At 36.4% G+C, this 19,520-nt stretch overlaps 1 protein-coding gene across 1 annotated transcript; it reads right to left on the reverse strand.

Moving 5' to 3' along the window:
• Positions 1-15,254: 15,254 nt before the first annotated feature.
• On the reverse strand, positions 15,255-17,714 carry LOC122048232. The gene is made up of 8 exons (XM_042609827.1): positions 17,427-17,714; positions 17,225-17,332; positions 17,107-17,179; positions 16,834-16,999; positions 16,543-16,719; positions 16,485-16,497; positions 15,915-16,310; positions 15,255-15,836 (listed from the first exon to the last, which is right to left on the reverse strand). The coding sequence occupies exons 1-8, from the start codon at positions 17,712-17,714 to the stop codon at positions 15,255-15,257; spliced, it is 1,803 nt and encodes a 600-aa protein (XP_042465761.1).
• Between the last annotated feature and the right edge of the window lie 1,806 nt (positions 17,715-19,520).

The following is a 19,520-nucleotide window of genomic DNA, read 5'->3' on the forward strand; positions in this document are numbered from 1 at the left end:
ATAGTTCTAAAAATCAGCAAGTTTAGTTCTTTATTCTACTATGTTTATCTAGTAGATGAGTAGTTTTTCATGTTTACCTATTGGATGAGCAGCTTTCACATGTTTAGCTTTATTCCTAGCATGCAGTTTCATTCTTGTATAGCATGATTAGCTATTAGAATTATATGAGTAGATTCCTTAGCTTTTCTTTGCTATTAGTTTGACATGAGCAGATATATTTATGCCTTATTTTCGTTTTGAGCATATAGTTCTAGTTCTTTCTGTAAACATGCATATTCGTGTTTTTGTGAGTTAGATAGCACTTACTAAGCAAATTTTGCTTATAGACTACACTTCCTCTTACTGCAAATAAAGGAAAAGAAAAGATTTAGCAAGGAAGGCGACAAGGTGGTGCGGATGGTGTGTGATACGTGGACTGTGGGAGAGATCAGGGGAATTGAGTCACACTTTATGTTTTATGTCAATAGAGATTGATAAAGAGTTGTTTCTATTTTTCTGATGTTGCTATTGAGTCTATTCCGCATTGTTTGTTTGGTTGTTTCCACTGTTGGAGTTTTATTCATTTACCATTGCTAGATTAGTTTTTTTTAAGTTGATGTGTTTTATAAACTGTGTGGTTGTTTGATAAATATTCCAGCCGCCTGTGGCTGTGTATATCATGTTATGTATTAATGATTATGGTCACCGGTACAGGGGAGATTCTGTCGAAATTTTTCGGTAGGGATTCCTCGGGTTTTCATGAGGTTTTTAATTATACCGGTTAAGTAGAGTTAGTAGTTAAGTAACGGTCACTCTTAGAGAGTAGTAGAGTATTAAGAAGGGTGGTCGTTACATAATTCAAATAAGGAAAGTTATAAAAATTAAAATCTCTCTTTTAAAACTTATAGTTTTCTACAAAGAGAAGATTTTAAAAATTCAAAATAACCCTCCTTGTATAAATTATTGTGGTCGACCCCTACTTGCTTGGTCACCAAGCAATAGGGTCGACTCCTATAGAAGAGGATGTGGTCGGCCCTTGCTTGGTCACCAAGCATTGAACCGACCCCCTTCTTGGACACCAAGAAGAGCCTTACATTTGGATGAACTTGAGGCTATAATGAGGCTACGACAGGGACCTAGAGGAGAAATTGGTTTTGGCCTTCTGATGAGCTTGAGTATCCCGTACTCGCCGCGAACACACAACTCAAGTTCATTGATAAAAACTCATTCCACTAGAGAGTTATTATCGCACTACCGCGTCAATCCCAAATTATATTATGGGCTCCTTCTTATCATGAGTGTGTTAGTGTAACAACCCAAATTTCCTCATTTCGAGTCCTAATAGTACTTATAAATATTTAGAAATGCTTTAGAAAAATTATAGAGATTTTTAGAGTATTTTTATGCAATTTTTGGAGTTCGTTTGGTATTTTTACCAAAAGAAACAAGTTGTAAAAAATAAAGAAAATTAGCCAAGATTCGAACCTGCAACCTCCGGCCAAACCAAGCATTAAGCAAATCCGACTGACCAAGTGGTCAAGCAGGCGGTTCTGTTTAGAAAAGGTTGCAAAATTTATTTAAGATAGTTAACAGAATATTGGATTATAAAAGGGATAAGTTGATGTTGGATTTGTCTGTTTAGAAAAGGTAACGAATTTATTTAAGATAGTTAACAGAATATTGGATTATAAAAGGGATAAGTTGATGTTGGATTTGTCTGTTTAGAAAAGGTAGCGAATTTATTTAAGATAGTTAATAGAAATATTAAGTTATAAAAAGGGAGAACTTAGGGATTATTTTCCAAAACCTAAACCTCTCCTCTCCTTTTCTCTCCCGACGGCACAGCGTCTCTTGTTTGGGCGAAGGAAAAAAGGGGGGGATCTAGGGTTCCTCTCCGGGGCCGGCCAAGGGAGATTTCCGGGAGATCTTCACATGGTTGTGATCCTCTCGTCAAGGGGAAACCGTGAGCACGAAGGAGGGGTCGAAGCTTGCAATTCCCGCAAACCCTAGAAGTTTTCTTTCCGGTTGTAAGCACAAGAATGCAAAGGTAAGTGCTTCTCACCTGTAGTAGAAGTAGTTTTGGACCTTTGTTGTTCTTGAATTCGAAGCATGAGAAGCGCTTATAGTGCAGATTTTTAATTAAGCCTATAGTGCAGATTTTAATTAAGCTTATAGTACAGATTTTTATGTAGGCTTATAGTGCAGATTTTAATTAAGCTTATAATGCAGATTTTTATGTAAGCTTATAGTGCAGATTTTAATTAAGCTTATAGTGCAGATTTTAATTAAGCCTATAGTGCAGATTTTAATTAAGCCTATAGTGCAGATTTTTAATTAAGCTTATAGTGCAGATTTTTATAGTGCAAATTTTAATTAAGCCTATAGTGCAAATTTTAATTTTTGTGCAGATTTTTATGTAAGCTTATAGTGCAGATTTTAATTAAGCTTGTAGTGCAGATTTCTTAGAACTTAAAATACAGATTTCTTTAGAGCAGATTTCTTTAGAGCTTGTACTGCAGATTTCTTAAGAGCTTATGGTGCAGATTTCTTTAAAGTTTATAGTGCAGATTTTTGGTGGAACTTGTAGTGCAGATTTTTGGTGGAATTTATAGTGCAGATTTTTTGTGGAACTTGTAGTGCAGATTTTTTGTGGAACTTATAGTGCAGTTTTTAAAGAAAAAAGATTATAGTACAGTTTGGTTAAGTATTATAGTGCAGAATTTATGTTTGCATAGTATGCAGAAATAGTGTAGCATAGAATGCAGAATCTTGATTAGTATAGTATGCAGAATTTTGATTAGCATAGTATGCAGATTTTTGTTTATGCATTTCAAAGTTAGAATTTGTTTAAACATTTCAGTTTTTAAAGAAACATTCTTTTATTAGAGGTATTAACAAGTATAAGAAAGATAAAGAAAAGAAAGAAAAAGGCCAAGGCCTTAAGTAGATTCCAAAGTCAAGACTTTAGGGATTTTGGCATACAAGATGTTCGTTAAAATACCAAGGCATTTAAAGAATAAGTAATTAAGATAAATCATCTTATAAATCAGTATTTTACTTTTATCGGTGGCACTGTGCTGGACTCTTAGTTGTCCTTGGGTTAGGCTCCCATAGTCGTCCCTAGGTTTAGATAACCTAGTAAACCCTACTAGATTCGGGACCAGCTATCTCGGGTCTAGTTAGGGATCCGCCCATAGCAAGTACAGTTACCGGGCCCATCAGCAGTTTGATTATTATTTTTATCTATTATGAAAATAGTTTCCAAAACTTCACAAATCAGTTTTAGATTTATTTTATTCACATGCATATTCGAGTTTTGTGAGTTAGATAGCGCTTACTAAGCAATTTTGCTTATAGTTGCATTTCCTCTTACTGCAGATAAAGAAAAGGAAAAGTTTTAGCAAAGGAAGGCGACAAGGAGGTGCGGATGGATGTGTGATGCCTGGATTATAGAAGCCTTGGGACCTAGCATAAGAATTTATTAACAAAGAGTTGAGTAGAATGTATTAGATGAGTCATTTAGTCTTCCGCTGCTAGTTAATTGTATGTTTTGAGTTCTCCGAGAGTTTTAAGAATTACTATCAACATGTGAACAAGGATAGTTAAGTAAAGTTAGTAGTCCAGTAGCGCTCCGCCCTCACAGTCCAGTAGTGAGGAGGGTGGAGTGTTACAGTTAGTCTCCTTGTGTTTAAGATAATGAATGTCCATTAATTAAGTAAGTAACTGACAACTCACTTAATTAATATCTAGCTCCAAGAGTAGTACCACTCAACTTCATTGTCATGTCGGACTAAGTCCACCTACAAGGTTTAACATGACAATCCTTATGAGCTCCTCTTGGGGACATTCTCAACCTAGATAACTAGGACACAGATTCCTTCTATAATCAATAACACACACTATAAGTAATATCATTTCCCAACTTATCGGGCATATTGATTTATCGAGCTAAACCTCACCCTTTGATAAGTCAAAGAAATAAATATTAAATATATGTGCTTGTTATTATATTAGGATTAAGAGCACACACTTCCATAATACCTAAGGTCTAGTTCTTTTACTAAGTCAGTATAAAAAGAACTTACCTAAATGGTCCTAGTCAATACACTTAGAGTGTACCAGTGTAATTTATTAGTCAAGATAAACTAATACTTAATTACACTATAACTATTCTAATGGTTTGTTCCTTTCCATCTTAGTTGTAAGCAACTATTTATAATTTATAAAGAACCGACAACATGATCTTCTGAGTGTGACACCACACTCCATGTTATCTACTATATAAATTAATTGAATAATTATATTTAACAAATAAATGTAGATATTGACCAAATGTGATTCTTTTATTTCAAAAATAAATATTTACAAAAGCTAGGCTTTTAGTATACACTCTAACAGTAATAACCAAGACAATCAAACCTCTAACACATTTATGTAATGTGGTTCGGAGATCAGTTACTCCTACTCCACTGCTATCCGTAAAGTGGACGATCCCAATTCGTCGGTGGATGACTCCTCGAAAAACATCTGGCTAGCTCAAGTAGCTCATTGTGGGTGGAGAAACCTTGCTACAAACTAGCACAAGATCTTGATCACTCAAGAAGACCTTGGAGACTCTAATAGGGGTGAATCACCTCTATTTTCGTCAACCTTAACAAAGCTTCCAATGCTTGGTTATATAAGCTGCGGGTTAGAAACCCCCGCCTATCAGTCGACTGCCAAAACCATCAGTCGACTGCCCCTCTGTGGAAATTCGATCATTACATCCCAACGGCTCGATACCAGTCGACTAGTAAAGATACCAGTCGACTGCTCCACATTGAACTAGCGAACAGAAGCATTTTGTTCGCTCCCAGTCAACTGCCCAGTCGACTACACTAGTCGACTGATGGAACTACCAGTTAACTGCTACAGTACACTCTTAAATTTTTCCCTGAGTGCATTCGCTCAGGATTCATCTTCGCCTGACCAACCTAGACCTAGCCTTCTAGCCTCCTCCATCAGCCTTGCGTCCCTCGGATACCTCCTCATCCTTCACGTCTTGCCTTCTGGAGCTTCCATCGGCCTTGTTATTGTTGTCAGGCCTTCCTTTACCAAGAGGTCATGCATGTTGGATCGTAGACGTTCGATAGAGGGGGGTGAATATCGATTATAAAAACTTCGTCGATAAGAGTAAGCGCAGCAGAAAAGAAAGAACAATGCAATGCTAACACAAGAACCAATTTTACTTGGTTCGGAGCCTTTGGCGACTCCTACTCCAAGGCTCGCACACGAGGGTGCTTTCGATGGGAAATTCACTAGCAGTTCGAAAGATATTACAAACTAAGTACAGAAAATGCTAATGAAAGAATTAAAGCAATACTGACAAAATAAGAGACTTAAAAAGAGAAGTAGCACGTTTATCGGAGCTTTACAGCGTCGTAGGAGCACAGGAGAGCGAGTTCTTCAATTCAGAGTTGTTGTACAGAGCTCCACCCCTGACCCTCCTTTTATATGAGGCTCGGGGCACCCCGGGTCCCTTCCGGGCGCCCTAGAGAGACGTGGCAGGTCCAACCAGCGAGCTCCATGTGGCGACGACGCGATAGGATAAAAATTACCTCCCGGGAGCCCGAACCTGTTCCGGGCACCCGAACCTATTCCGAGCGCCGGGACCACCTTTCTCCAGAGATTCCTTCTCCTACAAGACAAGGTTAGTCCGAGACAAATATATAATATGTTTCCTGCAAAACAAAGTGTTAGCACAGTTTTATAAATTCAATATCAAGAGTATGACTTAGATTCCGTCGTTCCGAGACCGGAATCTTGTCACGATCTCGACTTAGATATCCGAAATGGATCTAAGTCGGATCGACATCTAATGTTCCCTTCCCGGGAACGCGTCCTCATAGTCACTCCCTTCCAGTGACTTACCTTTACTCACCTGCTAGACGTCCGGTCAGCCCTTCGACCCATCTGGACTTCTCGCCAGCTATCCAGTCAGCCCGTCGACCTAGCTGGACTTCTCGCCAAGCGTCCGGTTAGCCCGTCGACCCTCTTGGACTTCTCGCCAGCTATCTGGTCAGCCCGTCGACCTAGCTGGACTTCTCGCCAAGCGTCCGGTCAGCCTGTCAACCCGCTTGGACTTCGTGTCAGACATCTGGTTAGCCCGTCGACCTGTCTGGATTTAGCCTGTACACTCGATCAGAGTGTTAGATAATGACAAACCTAACTTAACCTAATTTGTCATTCATCAAAACTTGAGTTAGGTCGTTAGTGCTAACCGCACCAACAATCTCCCCCTTTTTGATGGAATGACAACCTGGTTAAGTTAGTTAAAACATATGCAAAAATCAAGCATGATTTTTGTGGTTTTTAAGGTTTTAAGTTAGTTTTTCAAATTTGTATTATTTGCATTTAGTTGCTCTAACTTAACCACCTAACCCTCCCCCTTTGGCATTCATCAAATAAGGACATAAACAACAATGCAGAGTACAAACAAAGTAAAAAAAAAAATTTACAAAATGATGTCAAGTTAACTTGGGGGAGTTTAAATTTTAACACATAGTAATTTAGCCGTTATTTCTTATCTTTTGTAACATAGCTAAGTTTTGAAAAATAGCTAAGTATTTATTATATTTTGAGTAATTTTTAAAGATAATGAACTCAACAAGAATTTTACAAAAAGAGTTTAAAAACTAATTTTCAGGTATAAATTTAGGAAAGCTAAGTTTTAGATAGACTAATTTTCAAATATAAGTGTTTAAGATCCAAACTTAAAAAAAAAATTAAATTTTCAAAATAGGGTTCAACTTTGAAACATTTTACAAACATGAGTTTTCAAAACCAAGGTTTAAGGTTTAAATTTTCAAACTAAGTTTCAATTTTGAAATACTTTTCAAACATGAAAAATCAAAAAATTTTGAAACTGAGTTAAAAAGTATTTACTTTTCAAAACTGTTAAAACTAAGTTTGCAACAGATTCAAAATCTTAGTTTATAAAATCTAATTGACGAATTTAGTTTTATAAAAACTAGTTTTCACAAATAGGTTTATGAAAAAAAATTGAAACTTAAGTTTTCAAAATTAAAGATTTCAAAACTAAGTTTGAAAAATCTACTTTTCGACACTGATTAAGTTTGTAACAACTTTGAATTTGAAAGCTGAAATTTAATCTCAAAATTAAAGAAAAATTTAGAAAAGATATTATGTTTAAGGTGGAGAAAATAATTTTAGTGCTAAGTGTTGATTTAATCCTCCCCCTAAACCTGACATCTAAAATAGCTGTCTAACTAATTAGGTACTTACTGACTATCAGAAGATTGCAGTTTTTGTAAAATACCGAAAAATGATGAATAATGATAAGGGAATTCGGCGACGAGAGCCCTAGGTCTTCCTCCTCTCTTCTGCCCGACGCCGACGCCGGCATCACCAGGAAACTTATCACGCTAGAGTCGGCAGCCGATCTCCTCTTTCCTGCCCGAGCCGCACCGCCAGTTGTATACTCTTCATCTCACGGCGCCGCCCTAACCTTGCCGAGTCCAGTCGATGCCGGAAGGAAAGATCATCATCAGCCTTGTGTCTCAGCCCTATAGCGTCGCTGCCGCGCCGACTGCCGTGAGCCCTAATTGTGGTCATAGGATTTCTGCCGAGCCTTCTTTCCTTTTTCTCAGCTGCAGATCCAACCCAGACTTGACCTTGCCGTCGAGTGTCCTGTTCATCTTCTCCGGTCTGATCTGAGCAACCGTGGAAATTACTGTGATTTGCTTTGCTTCTGTTGGGCGCCGCTTCATTTGATCAGCCGCAACAACCGACCCTCAATTGCCTACCCAATTCCATTGCCCAACCAGATTTGATCCGTTTGATTACAACAGTGAGGTGAGCAACTTATCTTTGTTGTTTCTGTGTATTATATCATTGGTAGTATGTACTCGTTCGATTTGAGGTTAGGGTACAGATCCAATCAGTAGCATTTGGACCTGTTGGATAACGGCAAGTGCTGATTTTGAGTATTTTGATTTAGGAATCAGTAATTTCAGGTAGCTGTGGCCAGAAATCTTGGCAGTAGGTTCCTCAGGATTGGAGCAGATGTTTACCTTGAAATCCAACAGCAAACGACCCTTTTTCAGCAACAAGCAATGGCTGTGATTTGAGGTAAGGGGAAGGAATTTGATATATTTTGTAGTTAGGTTCATGTGTAGTAATTTTGATACGTGATGTTGATGAATTAGGTTTATGTATCGAATTGGAGATAAATTGGATTGCTAGATGGTTAGATTGATCAGGGTTTTACCCTAATTTAGCCTTAAGGATTTTATTTAGCTATATATTTGAGTTAGCTAAATAAAATATATTTGTATTGGTGACACAGGACTCTGATTCGAGACGAGCATTTCGACGTTGGATTGGACTGGATTAGACCTTCCTATTGGAGGCGGGTACCTCTTGACTTATCTTTTATGATATTGTCAATTGGATATGTATAGTATTGTATAGCTACAAGTAATGATCATGTTTGCCTTTGGTATGTCATTGTTTGTTACCCACAGCATGTTCTGTTGGGCGTTTGTTATGTATCCATGTTTACGTTTCGTGATTATTGTCATGAGTACCTTAGTTCCTAGAGTAAGTGACATATCATACCTTACTGAGGTTAGGACTCTAGGTTCTGGATTTTATTTTCTGGCATGTGTATCTAGATTATCTTATACCTAGGTTTTTATACCATACCTGACTTGTGTACCTTAGATCCTCGGATCTGACCATCGATACTGTGGTACCCATTTTATATATATATGGATTTTTTTATGCTGATCAGGATATTGCCATGCTTAGTGTCATGCATCATGATTGCATGCTGAGCTATAGTCGACTCCATTATTATGAGCATATCGCCAGTTACATGGATCTGTACACACCACCACTCATGGGTTAGTGGTATATTAGACAGGTGTGTGACGGTTCTGCTGTTTGGCTCCGTTGGTCTGAGGACTCAGCATGGTAGCCGGCAGACAGTTCTGCTCTATTTGGCTCCACTGGATTAGTATAGCAACGTGGTAGCCGGTAGGTAGTTGGACTTTGTTTAGCTCCATTGGTCTGCTCATGGGTAGTGTGACGCAGCGTGGTAGCCGGCAGAGATTTCCTCCCCGTCACCGTGTACCGGGAGATGAGAGCATTGAGCTCCCCCATTTATGATTTGGGGTAGGAGGATAGGTGTACTCCGATAGCATCCCGTCCACTCGGTCACTCATCAGGGGTAGTGATGTCAGAGTGCACGGTTGTCACAGCCCTACCCACTCAGTCTCACCATTGTGTGTGAGATGGCTGACTGGCGTCAGGGGTGACCATGTCATTGGCATCATACGCATTGATGCATTTATTGCTTATGTTTGCTATATTTATTTGCTGCATTTGGTTGGATGCATATGTTTGACATGCATACAGGATTTATGACACTCTCGAGTTGATGACCCTTTTGTTCTGGATAGGAGTTCCTGGTGAGAACAGCTTCCTTAGTTACCTTTCAGTTTTGCATTTTTCCTATATATGATTAGGAAGTTGTATTCCATGTTTATTGTTGTTAGATATATCTTACTAGGCATGTCTATTGGTATTCGCTGAGTTGTTGAACTCACCCGCATGGACACTATCTTTTCCAGGTACCAGGTTGTTTATGGAGTCGCTTGGAGTATCCTGTCTGCTGGTCCCCACGTCACATCAGAAGACCTGTCTCCGCTTGTGTTTATTTTGTTTTGCTATACGAAATTTGTGTATTTGGCTTTGTGTTCCGGTTTTGTTTCTGGAGTGTTATGTTGTTGTGTGGTGTAAGCCTAGTCGGCTAGCAGTGTTTTGTTTTGTTTTGTATGAGCTTGTATTTATGTTTTTCCGCTGTGTTGGTTTTGATTTCAGCCGAGTGGGATGATAAAAATATATATAACTGCGTGGTTGTTGTTATATTTGTCCAGCCGTGTCGGCTAAGATTATTAACTGCGTGGTTGTGTATATATTCCAGCCACATGTGGCTGATGTATATTGTGTCGGTAGAAATTCTTCAGATTGTCACCCGTACAGGGGAGGTGTTGCCGAAATTTCTTCGGACAGGGATTTTCTCGGGGCATGACAGCTTTCACTTAGTTAGTCAAGTTAAGTTCATTGTAATCAGTTAGCGGTTGACTAAACTGAATAACTTAACTTGATTAATATATGTTTGGTATTTAACGCCTAGACTTATATTGATGCACTGACATAAGCATCTTAAGTCCAGGCAACTGGCCTATGCATCTCACCCCTTTCTATGTTCGTCAATCACAAGCAAGGTAAACCTAGGATGTTGGTGAGATGCTCAAATACTAGTCTAGGGGAACATGATTTCTAAGGGGATTTTTCTAGGCTAAGGCTAAAATTGTTTTGAAATTCTAAAAGTAGGAAAGTTTTGAAAAAATAAAACAATTTTAACCTAGAATTTGAAACAGTCAATTTTAAAATAGTTTTGAATTTTAAAAATCCTAGTATATTAAACACATCCCTAATTTTTTACGTAGATTGCTAAATTCACTTTCAGGGAGTGGTTTTGTGAATATGTCAGCTAAATTGGACTTGGACTCAATGTAATTGAGTTCAATGTCACCCTAAAGTGATGCCTAATTTCAATGTGTTTAGTTCTGGAATGATGCACTGGATTTTTTGTTAGGTTAATTGAGCTAATGTTATCAATTAAGACTTTTACATACATTTGTAAGGTTCAAGTTAAAGTCTTTTAGGGTGTGCATCATCCATAATAATTGTGTAACGCACTCTCCTATAGCTATATATTCTGACTCAGTTATGGATAGGGCAACACAGTGTTGCTTTCTACTAAACCAGCTGACAAGTGATGGACCCAGTAATTGGCATCCGTCACTAGTGCTTTTGTGGTCTAATTTACATCCAGCATAATCTGAGTTAGAGTACCCTATTAATTCAAAATTATTAGTCCTAGGATACCAAATACCTACATTTGTTGTTCCTTTAAAGTATCTAAAGATTCTTTTGACTTGAGTCAAATGAGATTCTTTAGCACAGGTTTGGTATCTAGCACACATACTAACTGCAAATAAGATATCTGGTCGACTTGCAGTTAAGTATAGTAGGCTACCTATGACACTCCTATAGTATTTTAAATCAACTGGTTTTTCATTGGTGTCATCATCTAGGATTGTGTTTACTGCCATAGGTGTTTTTATCTCTTTGGTGTTTTTCATTCTAAATTTTTTTAGTAATTCCTTTGTATATTTTTGTTCATAAATGTAGTTACCTTCATTTGTCTGTTTGATTTGTAATCCTAAAAAATAGGTTAATTTGCCTACCAGACTCATTTCAAACTCGTGTTCCATTAAACTTGTAAATTCATCTAAAAATTCTGAATTTGTTAAACCAAAGATTATATCATCTACATAAATTTGTGCTATAAAAATATCTTCTTTTATTAATTTGACAAATAAGGTTGGGTCAATTTGACCTTGGTTAAACCCTTTAGAGATTAGATAAGAGGTTAGTCTTTCATACCATGCCCTAGGTGCTTGCTTAAGTCCATATAAGGCTTTCTTCAATTTATAGACATAATCAGGGTGTTCTATACTCTCAAACCCAGGTGGTTGTCCTACGTAGACTTCTTCTTTTATTAGTCCATTTAGGAATGCTGACTTAACATCCATTTGGTATAGTCTAAACCCTTTGTGTGCTGCATAACTTAGTAACATCCTAATGGACTCTAGTCTAACCACTGAGGCATATGTTTCATCATAGTCAAGTCCTTCTACTTGACTAAACCCCTTAGCAACTAGTATGGCCTTATTTCTAGTAATTTCTCCAGTTTCACTTAATTTGTTTCTAAATACTCATTTTGTTTCTGTTACTTTTTTATTCTTGGGTGGTGGTACCAAGTCCCAAAATTTATTACGCTCAAATTGAGCTAATTCTTCTTGCATAGCTATGACCCAATCTGGGTCAAGTAGTGATTCAGCTATGGTTTTGGGTTCAATTTTTGAGATTAAAGATATTTGACTTAGATTTCTAAATGATGATCTAGTTTGAACTCTAAGATCTGGGTCACCAATTATTTGATCAGTTGGGTGATTTGGGTTGACTCTTACAGTTCTAGGGGGTTGACTCTCCTGAGGTTGTTCTTCTTCTTCATGATTTAGAATTTGGTTGATTCCTTCAGAGTTATTATTTTCTTGAACAAAGTCAATTGGTTGAAGTTGTGTTTGTTCTAGGTTTTGATTGGATTCTTCAAATTTCACATTAGTAGTTTCTTCAATTCTTAAGGTAACCTTATTATAAATCCTGTAGCCTCTACTATTTAAGGAGTAGCCTAAAAAAATTCTATTTTCAACTTTAGAGGTGAATTTTCCTAAGTGTTCTCTTGTGTTTAAGATGAAAGCTAGGCACCCAAATACTTTAAAGTATTTTATATTGGGTTGTTTATTATAATAAACTTCGAACAATGTTTTGTTATGGGTTTTATTTAGTATTGTTCTGTTTTGTACATAGCAAGTTGTACTAACAGCTTCTGCCCAAAAATATTTAGGTAAGTTGTATTCATTTAACATCGTTCTAGATGTAACGACCCAATTTTTCCTATTTCGAGTTCTAAATGTCCTCAAAATTATCTGGAAATGCTTTTAAAATGTTCTAGAGATTTTTAGAAATTTTTAGAGTATTTTTGTGTAATTTTTGGAGGTCGTTTGATATTTTTACAAAACGAAAGAAGTTTGCAAAAAGAAATGTTCAAGCCAAGATTCGAACCGTGAACCTCGGGTTAAACCAAGCCTTAAGTGAATTCGGCTAGCCAACTATTCCGCAAATGTTTTGTAAATAAATATGGAACGAAATATATTTAAGCTAAGGTTGAAACGGAATTACCTTAGGAAAAAGGTTTCAGAAATTTAGCCAAGCCGAAGATTGACCCGGCGATCTTCGGCTTGAACAAGTTGTTAGTGGGTCGGGCTAGCCAAGTGATCAGCAGTTGTTTTGTTAATAAAACCCGAATCAATTGTATTTAAGTAGTTCTTTAGGAGCAGAAATAAGCGAGATAAAAGGTTTCAGAAAAAGGGCCGAGCCGAGTTTCGAACCCGCGATCTCGGACTCGACCCGAGCTGTAACCAGACCAGGACAACCAAGTGAGCCGCGGGAGTTTTGTTAATCAAATAGGGAACAAAATATATATAAGCTATAGTGGGAACCGAAAATAACCTAAGGGTGCGTTTGGTTCAAGTTATCATGTATAACCTTGGTTATGTGATTACCAAGTAATCACATAACCAAGGTTATGGGGAATAAAACATAACCAAATGTTGTTTGGTTCAATATAAGTAATGCAACAAAAACATGTTTGTTTGAAGGTTTTAATGAATAACCTAGTTTAGTATTTTACTATATTACCCTTAGTTACAAAACCAACTATACATAATAATAATAATAATAATAATAATAATAATAATATTATTATTATTATTATTTAAACTCTATTATATTTTACTATATTTTCATTTTTTATTTATATATATATTTTTATTTTTTTATTTATTTTTTTATGTTTTTATGTTTTTTAGTTTTTAAATTTTTTAAAGTTTTTTTTATTTGTTTACTTTTTTTTATTTTTATTCTTTAGGTTTTTAAAAAATTTTAGGATTTTTTACATTTTTAATTTTTTAAATGTTTTTTAACATTTTTTATTATTTTTTACGTTTTTCTATTTTTTTGTATTTTTTAAATTTTTTAATGTTTTCCTATTTTTATGTTTTTTGTATTTTTTTTTATTTTTTAATGTTTTTTCTATTTTTTTTTGTTTTTTTTTTGTATTTTTTAAATTTTTAATGTTTAACCATTCTGATCCTTACCTTGTGCTGATAAGTAACCAATCTTCCAATCTAATTAGTTATGATATAAGACTAAATTACAACACAATACACAAGAACGACGACGCTAATTAATCTGCTTTGTACGCGTACACAATGGCCATACACACATAGATAGATTACACGTACACATTACAGTAGTAATAATTATATTCTAACTAGGAAGACGCTGAGCTCGGGCCCATATTCAACGTTAAAGAGATATTCAAACCCATGAATCCAAGAATGACGACACAACGTTAAGGAGATATTCAACATCATGAGTGCGCCACCTATTAAGCCTTTAGCTATCCAGATTTTGGCTGACTTGAAGTAGGATCAAAGGGCAAATGTGGTCGTGAACAAAATATGAACCATGTGTTTTCACACCAGCTTTCAACAACTGACTTTTGCAAACATACATATGAGGGTAGATGATTCAATCAAAAAGTTAATCCAGATATGCAAACTTTAACTGAAGCCATAGATTCTGCAGTTGGTCCCAAACTTTATGCAAATGGATTTTTGTCAACAGATGCACCGTGGCCTTGGGGAGTAAAGTTCTGCAGATATTAGTCCCCATTATCATAATGAAGAATATTCTGACCATAACTTGTATTACGAAATGATAACCACAACTTACGCGTAATGTGTGCTCCGTCCGTGCATAGGTACTCCTTGCACCTCCCCTGAACATTAATAAAATGAAATATGAATGATGGATACAACAAAAAATGGTACAGTAGAAACAATCATCATGTAAAATTTACCTTCAGGGAAGGAAGAAACAAATGTGGTAGAAACATACCATAAATGGTTCAACCATCGGAGAAAAAGTTCAATCCCTTAGGAAACATCCCTTAGGAAAAAAACCAATTTGAAAAGTTCAATCTATTTAGGGCAAAATTTTGAAACCCATCATTATTGTTCTACAAAACAATTTGAAAATCAAGAAATCTTAAAGATAGTAGAAACATCCCTTAGGAAAAAAACATGGTATCACCTCTGAAACAGTCTGTTTTACATGAAGATCATACAGTGCAAGCTTAGATGCAAAAATCCATGGTCTACCATTCAGAGGTAGACCATGAGCAGATGTCTCAGCTAACTTCTCACTTGAAGTATCAAATGCATTCCACAACTGAAAAAGAAAAATGAAAATCTAAAACAAAAAATGAAATCTAAAATCATGATTCTAGATCCATGGAACTGGTCATGCAAGTTCAATCTAAACAAAAAAAGATTCATCCAATAACATCCAAGTTCAATCCAATAACATCCAAGTTCAATCCAAACAAAAAAATTCATCCAAGTTCAATCCAAACAAAAAGATACATCCAAGTTCAATCCAAAGTATATCAAACCATAAGTACCAAAAACCTAATTCAAATATTTAATTTATTTTGGATGGATCTCATTAAGTTACTTTATAACATACTTTCTCCTAAATGCCTTTGGCAGTGCAAAGAAGTTGTCAATCTTGTGTTCATCCTTGAGAATATACTCTCCGACATCCATAATTTCTTGCTCAGAGAATTCAGAAAGTTCTATTAGCTCATCATATATCTTCATTTTTCTATCACCACTCTCAGTTTGTTTTTTGAAGTAGGTGGAAATTCCCTTCATCTCCTCATTAGCCTCATTAACAGCAATAACATACTTGTGAATCTCTCCCACCAAGTCATCTAAAGCATCATCAGCCTTTCCTTTTCTCTTTCTAGTGGTTAACTTCTTGTTTGATGGACAAATTGATGAATCTAGAGTCTCAGATTTCCTTATTGCTTGGTTGGCATGATCAGATTCTTCATCTTTTTGACATTCAGTATGTGCATCTTTTTCATGCTCAAATGTGTCAGTCTCTTCATCGCATAAATTTATTTCTTCTACTGCATCAGATGGGGTTTCTGCATTAGCTCCTGTGGCACGATCTTTCCCCCACACAAACATCAAATCATCAAGGTGGGGGAACTCTTTGTTTCTTAAACCAATAGCAGCTGGATGACTCTAAATTAAAAACATATCATTAGCAAAAAACCCCACAATTATCAAAGAAATGAAAATACACAAAGTAGGCAAAGTTACCTTAACCCACTCATCAAATACATCTTTTGTTGTAATGATACACTTCTCAACATCGTTCCATCCAAATCCACTGCTATGATTCAACATCTTGGTGATAGCATGGAATTGTCTCTTCAGTAGCTTATACCTTGACTCAATATGAGGAGTAGCCTTCAAATTGCTTGATGGCAATTTAGCAGCCATGAGTTTCTCTAAATGTAGCAAGTATCCAGTTCGAAAACCATTCTCGCTCTTCCAAGCTGAATCTTTGCTTAACTCAACAAGGCAGTCAACTAATACAGCATCCTCTTGTTTTGTCCACAAGTGTTTGGTGTTTTGAGTTTTTCTTTTGAATTTCGGTGCCATTGAACTTTCTACTTGTTCAACTATTTTTGGTATCTTTCCTTCCATTGAAAGCTGAAATTAAACAATCCAAATAACACATTGTTCTTGCATAAAACATAATCAAATTGTTCAAATGAATAATATACAAAATGCAGATATAATCAAATAGTTCAAACTTAATCAAATTGTTCAAATGATCCAAATGGATAATAAACTCAAATACAACATAATCAAATAGTTCAGTACATGGAAATGAAACCTAAATTTCAAGAAAGAACATTAAATTTAATGAGTTGATGATTGCCAGCTCATGAACATATCATCTGCAAGCTTGTCTCTCCATTCAGTCCAAGCAGAACTAGTCTCACAATGCCTGATCAACTCATCATCATCATCAGCATCAGCAGCATCAGCACCAGCAGCATCATCAATTTCATTTGACTTAAGCTCAGTCTCTATCGGATCAATTGCCATTTCATACCTTATGAAATTATGGAGAATACAACAAGCAGAAATAATCCTACACTGAGTCTTAACAGAATAAAATGACTTATCTCTCAATATAGCCCATCTAGCTTTTAAAATGCCAAAACACCTCTCAATGCAATTTCTCGCTTGAGAGTGTTTCATATTAAAGTATTCTTTGGCTGTCGCTGGTTGGTAACCTTGCCTCCATTCAGTCAAGTTGTACCTTTGACCTCTATATGGCGCCAAAAATCCTTCCCCATTTGTGTATCCAGCATCACACAAATAATAACAACCTATATATATTACAAGTCAACAAGTATTAATATATAAAAAAAACCAAATATTTGTTAACGGTATTATAAGTGACTATTATTTTTTACTATAATTATAACTTAATTACCTTGAGGAATCTTCAAGTCATTCCTCCTACTAATAGCATCCCTTAAGACTCTACCATCTGCCGCAGATCCTTCCTAACCCGGTAGGATATAGCTAAATTGCATGTTCGGTGTGCATACTCCCAAGACATTAGTTGCAATTTCACCTTTTCTCGTTCGATACCTAGGTTTATCATCTATTGGGGCATTGACATTAATATAAGTCCCATCTAATGCTCCCAAACAACCCTACACTCAAAGAAGTATCATAAAATCAAATTATTTTTATTATGCACATTAAATTGATTAAAAAACTAAAATGATAGAAATTATGTACTTGTACCTTAAACCATTTCCACCTCTCATCCGTGCAATTTTCTGGGATTGGTTCTGGCTTTTTAAGCAAAATATTGTGTAACCGTAGAACGGAGTTCAAAACTAAATGAAATTGCCTACTAACTGTCTCACCGGATCTAGCTGTTTGGCGTTTTAGGATCCTATTCTTCACATTATGTGCAATAATGTGAAGAAAAGATATTACAAGTTCACTAATTGACATATTTCTGTTTCCTTTCAATTTTCCATCAGTCGTTAGCAAATAACAAAGTTTGGCTAAAGACCTTCTATCCATCCTACAGTTATCAACACATTGTCGATCACTATAAAAACTCATCTCATTTAAGTTTATAGATCTAATATTATATCTAGACAATGCCTGATAAGTATATGATATGCTCCTCCTCAATCTAGCACTCCTTCTTTTAATAGATAAGATCATTGCCAACGATAAAAGCATAAATAACTTGGTTTCCATTATCTTCATGCGCATAATGAGTACAGAAATCATCTTCATCTCTTGCCTTATTGCTAATCGAGCCATATTAGCCTATCATGTAAATAGGACAATGAACCAAACAGTAAATTAGCAAGGTGAAAAATCCCAACTTCTAATAAAACTGGAAAACTAATAATACTCTTGAATATAAAAAAGAACAAGAGAAAAATCTCATTGAAGTAGATAACTAATAAACCAGTAACAACTTTTCTAGATACTATAGCTAAATACACAAAACATAGAAATGAGCTAATAAAACCACTAAAAAATAGAAAGGAGGTGCTACCTACCATTTTAGTTGGAAGTACTAAGCAAAAAAAAAATATATATATATATATATATATATATATATATATATAACCTGTGTTTAGTGTGTGCTTCCTGGTTATATATTTCAGTCTTCAAATACTCCAAATGAAGCCTCTGTTTGAATTCAATTTTCATTTCCTATATTCCTAAAGTCCTTCCCATTTTCACCAATTCAAACTGAACCATTCCTGCCCCACTCGTCTGGGAACACTAAGACAAGGAACTACTTTAACCACTAATTGAACACTAGTCCATTTATATATTAACATGCCAATCAAGCCCTTCTGATTAACTTGCTATGCAGAAAAACTGCCCCTGATGAGACAAGGAGAGGATTATTGCTATTTTCCTTTTAATTGAGTCTAAAGGTTACACATTAGTTGTTGAAATATTTTGTTTTAGTTAAAGCCTTGGTTACAGGTTTCCTTTTCTATCCCTCAAATTGACATTTTTTGTCAAATCAAACCTTGTGAAATTGTGAATAATCTTTGTTCACCTATTGTTGATCAACTAAGGAAGCACAATGATCTGAGTTTTCTATTTTCCTTGGATGAAGTACCATGAAGCTAGCAAACCTACTTTAAGATGTCTCTCCATGCAAACGGAGGTTGAAGATCATACCTTTTCAAGAAGAGGAGTGGGGAATGTTTGCGAGTGGGGCGCCTTCCGAGGGGGAAGCCGCTAGGGCTCTTCACGAAGGGGGAAAGAGTTCGCGAGTGGGGATGCCTTCGCGACAGGGAAGAACGCTGCTAGATCGCCACACGGAGGATCGCCGCAAGGAGGTTCGCCGCAAGAGGATCGCCGCTGCGCTAGGGTTTCGGTGACTAAGCGAACACGCGAATACGGGGTGGGTTTTCGTTTCGGTTTTCTAGCGTCGGTGGCAAATTGATATTTGCTAAACTTGGAGGGTTATTTTTGTCACAATCAGTAAAAATTAGAGGTTAATTTCATCTTAAAAAAATCGTTAACCCCGGAATCAAGAAAAACCTTGCTTTTCTCAGGTTTTTCGATTCTGGGTTGGATGCCCAAATTGCTGACGTGTCAGGCATACATTATGACTTGGGAATCGTTGATTCCCTAAACCAAACAAAGGTTTTCTTGATAACCTTAGATAGATAACCAGGGTTATCAAGGATAACCCCGAACCAAACACGCCCTAAGGGATAAGTTGGTGTTCGGTTTTCCCGTGACCTAATCCCATCTCTTCTCCCTTCTTCCATCCCGTGCGACGCCGATTTTGCCCGAGCGAAGACAAAAAAAAAATGAAGCCCTAGCTTCACTTCGCCGGCCGAT

Source organism: Zingiber officinale, chromosome 2B, assembly GCF_018446385.1.
Source record: "Zingiber officinale cultivar Zhangliang chromosome 2B, Zo_v1.1, whole genome shotgun sequence".
NCBI lineage: Eukaryota > Viridiplantae > Streptophyta > Magnoliopsida > Zingiberales > Zingiberaceae > Zingiber > Zingiber officinale.